Source organism: Gekko japonicus, unplaced genomic scaffold, assembly GCF_001447785.1.
Source record: "Gekko japonicus isolate JY-2015 unplaced genomic scaffold, Gekko_japonicus_V1.1 scaffold3091, whole genome shotgun sequence".
NCBI lineage: Eukaryota > Metazoa > Chordata > Lepidosauria > Squamata > Gekkonidae > Gekko > Gekko japonicus.
The window spans coordinates 166,401-170,212 of record NW_015167629.1 but is presented as its reverse complement, the minus strand read 5'-3'; the positions used below and the strand labels follow the sequence as shown (position 1 = coordinate 170,212).

Genomic DNA, 3,812 nt, shown 5'->3' with positions numbered 1-3,812 from the left:
GGCCCAATTTGTGTCTGATCTATAAGCACTGCGTCATCCACATAGAGAAGAACTGAAAGAGCCCTACCACCAAGCCTAACTGGAAAAAACTAAGGTCCTGTAAGAAATTACCATATCATTTATACAGAGCTTATACAGCAATGGAGCAGGAATACACCCTTGGTGCGCCCCTTTTGAACTTATAACTGAGTCAGACAACTGTCCACTTAGGCCTAGTCTAACCTTTAATAAGGTGTTAGTATGAAGTCCCTTAATGCTCTCCAGTAGTCAGCTGCCTCTGCTCAACTTTCATAGTTTTCTCCCGAGAGATTAAATCAAAGGCAGCTTTAAGGTCTATAAAATGTTTCAGCAGAAAGCAGTGATCCAAACTTGAAGAACTTAGCCTAAACCCAATTTGCTTTGTAGCCAACAAGGCATACTCAGACACCCATTACTCTAGTTGCATAAAGAGGTGGCTGGCATATGATTTTTCTTTCACCCTTTTCATAAATAGGAAGACGGGGACGGCAAAGGATGAGATGGTTAGACAGCGGAAGACAGGAGGGCCTGGCGTGATCTGGTCCATGGGGTCGCGAAGAGTCGGACTCGACTGTGCGACTGAACAACAACAACAATACTGGATGATGGCCATTCTTTGGGAAAGTTACCAGTTCTGTTCATATGAGAAAACATATTTGCCAGAACGGGTGCCCATCAGTCTCGAAAGGCTTTAAGACTATCTGGGGGAATAAGATTTTCCCCCGGTGCCTTATCACTCTTAACCACAACGATTAGAGATTTTCTCTCACTAGATGGAACAATTGGCCAGGTGGGCAATACACTTAATAAATGTGTCACAGGTAATTCTGGCATTTGCCTTGGACCATTAAATAGCTTGACAAAATGTTCTTCCCAGCTGTCCTTTGATATATTAGAGACTAATTCATAATGGGCTCTCCCATCCAAATTCTCAAGAAGACTTCAAAACCTTAACATGTCCTTCTGGGCTAAGACCAAAGCAAGGGTAGAGGACGGGCTTCACAGGACATGCAGCAGAGTGTTTCGTTTTGGTTGCTGTGGGTGAGAGACCAATGCAGGCAAATAAATGGATACTTACTGTGATTGTGAAGTAAAACAACACCCTACAAGAAGCAACAACTCTGCTGCCCCAGCATCAGATTCCCAGGGAGTAATCACTACTCCCTGAAGTCTTCCACTTAATGTCCTCCTTCCCCAAATTCAAAATTTCCAGTTGGGTTCCAACGCTTCCTGTAAGCTTGTGAGCAAAAAATCTACTTTGCGAGATACTGGCATTAAAGTTGTGAGTGAGTAATTTGGCTGCTGCGTCAATTAGTTTTCTCTGGAGCTGTCCTTCCTAAGACAAAAATCTGTGAGCTGGAGGCTCAAAAACTGAGAGCTAGTTCACACTAACTCAGCTTAGAGGGAACACTGGGTTACACCCTCTTTCTCTCCCCCCTCGGGGTCTGTTGGATATCACAGTCCAAGCCTGAACAGGGAGGCCCCTTCCGTCACCAGATCCCTGTCTCTAGGGCCTTTTCCAAGAGCAGAATGCAAGATCCATTCACACTAATGAAGATGGCCCCAGTATATTTATGGAATAATTCAAAATCTCAAACAGAAATTGAATTCATGGGGGGGAAATGTTCTGTTTTCTCAGAGAAAGTGCAAGAAGAAATGACAAAGGTCATCGGATCTGCTCAGCCACGGATTGAGCACCGAGCAAAACTGCCCTACACAGATGCGGTGATTCACGAAGTTCAGAGGTTTGCTAATATTGCCCCTACCACCTTGCCACATGCCACCACAGCAGACGTTACTCTTGGAGGCTACTTCATTCCAAAGGTGATCATTCTTTGCTTTCCATTCATTGATCAGCTGAATAGGGCACATTTGTGATTTTTTTTGCAACCAACATTGAGTTTCATGGAATAAGAGAGCCAGTTAATGAAGTTCTTCTACGTCCCATAGATTTGTCTAACGGAAACAATGGAGGTGCCTGACATTGCCTGGATTGTGCCCAAAATTTCAAATTCTGAAAACACTGTCCATTAAGTCTGTTTTTTAAAAAAATTGCATTCATTGCATGTGAATTCTCATTTAACTCTGTTTCTAAGATGGTATTTTCTTTGTCTGAAGGATAGTTAATGTGCTTGATGGGCCATCCCAATTTTCTTTAATAACTCATTGCTTTGCCTTTCCAGGGAACGTATATCGTTCCATTACTGTACTCTGTACTCTACGATGAATCCAAGTGGGAGAAACCCTTTGAATTCTATCCTGAGCACTTCCTTGATTCCGAAGGGAAGTTTGTCAAGACAGACGCCTTCCTGCCTTTCTCTGCAGGTAACTCCTTTTAGATTGATTGTGGGTTTAATTAACAGATCACATACCCAAGTCCATTGACTCGAAAGAACGCCGTCCCAGCTGACCATCTCTCACTTAGTCATTCAAGACTAGCATTACTCCTTATTACTGTTAATCATTCTGGTGCTATCTACTTTAATCTGCCTTCATGTTTAATTTTTTCTATTTATGGTAAATTACTTTGGCCACCGTTCCATATAACCAAGTTTAATAAACAGGGCTTCCCTGCCCCATCTGCCTTGTCACAGGTCGGCGAGTGTGTGCTGGTGAGACCCTGGCCAGAATGGAGCTCTTCCTCTTCTTTGCGAGTCTCCTGCAGAGATTCACTTTCCAGCCAGCCCCTGGGATGTCTAAAGAAGACTTGGACCTGGACCCTGGAGTTGGGTCAACTCTGTCTCCAATACCCTTCCAATTCTGTGCTTTGCCACGTTCTTAACATCCAACTATGCTTAGCTCCCCCATGCACACCACCGTCCTCTTCTGCACCTTTTTGCCTAATAAGGACATTTCAGATTCAGCAGAATCGGACTATGCTCTGTCACAAACATTTGTGTTTCATATGCCTATCTGTAGAACCCCTACAAGCTAGATCAGAGACATTACGATCTGGAAATCAGAACCTCCTGGTGGTTCCCGGCCTGATTGAAATCCGGCTGTCCTTGGCCAGGGCCAGGGCAGAGATGTTCCACCGGGCATTTGGTAAAGGACAGTGACAGCCTGGAACTCTCACACCTCGCGCCTCCCCACCAACATTATTTCAAGGGCACTTCTCAAAAGAGCTCTCTCAGCCTCACCTCCCTCACAGGATGTCTGTTGTGGGGAGTTGAAGAGAAAGGGATTGTAAGCCACTCTGAGACTACTGCGGGTAGTGAAGGGTGGGGTATAAATCCAATCTCTTCACTTCTCTCTTCTTCTTCTTCTTCTTCTTCTCCTTCTTCTCCTCCTTCTCCTTCTCCTTCTCCTTCTCCTTCTCCTTCTCCTTCTTCTTCTTCTTCTTCTGCATTTTACTTAATCCAGGGGGCAAGTGGATATTGGAAATTTATCTCCATCTTGGATTGTCCTGTTTTACTGTGGTTGTTGAAATTCTCTGCTGTTTCAAGTCTAGAATTGTTGTATTTTTATTGATGTAAGCCTCCCTACGCCCTGCTCATGGGGAAGGGCAGCCTAACAACAACAATTTTCTTCAAAATTTGGACTTCATTTCTCGAATTGTTTGCTATACAGAGAAAACAATGACAATGTTTCTGTATCTGATTTCTTGGATCAACACAATACAGATTTCTTTCAACTCCCAAAACAACTAAAGTGAGCTAAATCGATCATATCCTTCCAAGTGAGATCCTTCCAAGGCTACCAGCTATGTAGACAAAATAATAATTATTAGTGTTGGGTTTTAGAAATACGTATGGCCACTTGGCTTTCTTACCCATTCTGCTAATTCTGGAGTT

The 3,812-nt window shown here is 43.6% G+C and overlaps 1 protein-coding gene across 1 annotated transcript in view; it reads left to right on the top strand.

Moving 5' to 3' along the window:
- Positions 1–2,800, top strand: part of LOC107112854 (cytochrome P450 2K4-like) — a gene marked incomplete at its 5' end in the record, with an annotated part of 14,051 nt that extends 11,251 nt beyond the window's left edge. Inside the window, 3 exons of the mRNA XM_015414053.1 lie at positions 1,658–1,842; positions 2,202–2,343; positions 2,613–2,800. Coding sequence (XP_015269539.1) covers positions 1,658–1,842; positions 2,202–2,343; positions 2,613–2,800 — 515 coding nt within the window. The remainder of the gene's footprint in view (positions 1–1,657; positions 1,843–2,201; positions 2,344–2,612) is intronic.
- Positions 2,801–3,812: the final 1,012 nt, after the last annotated feature.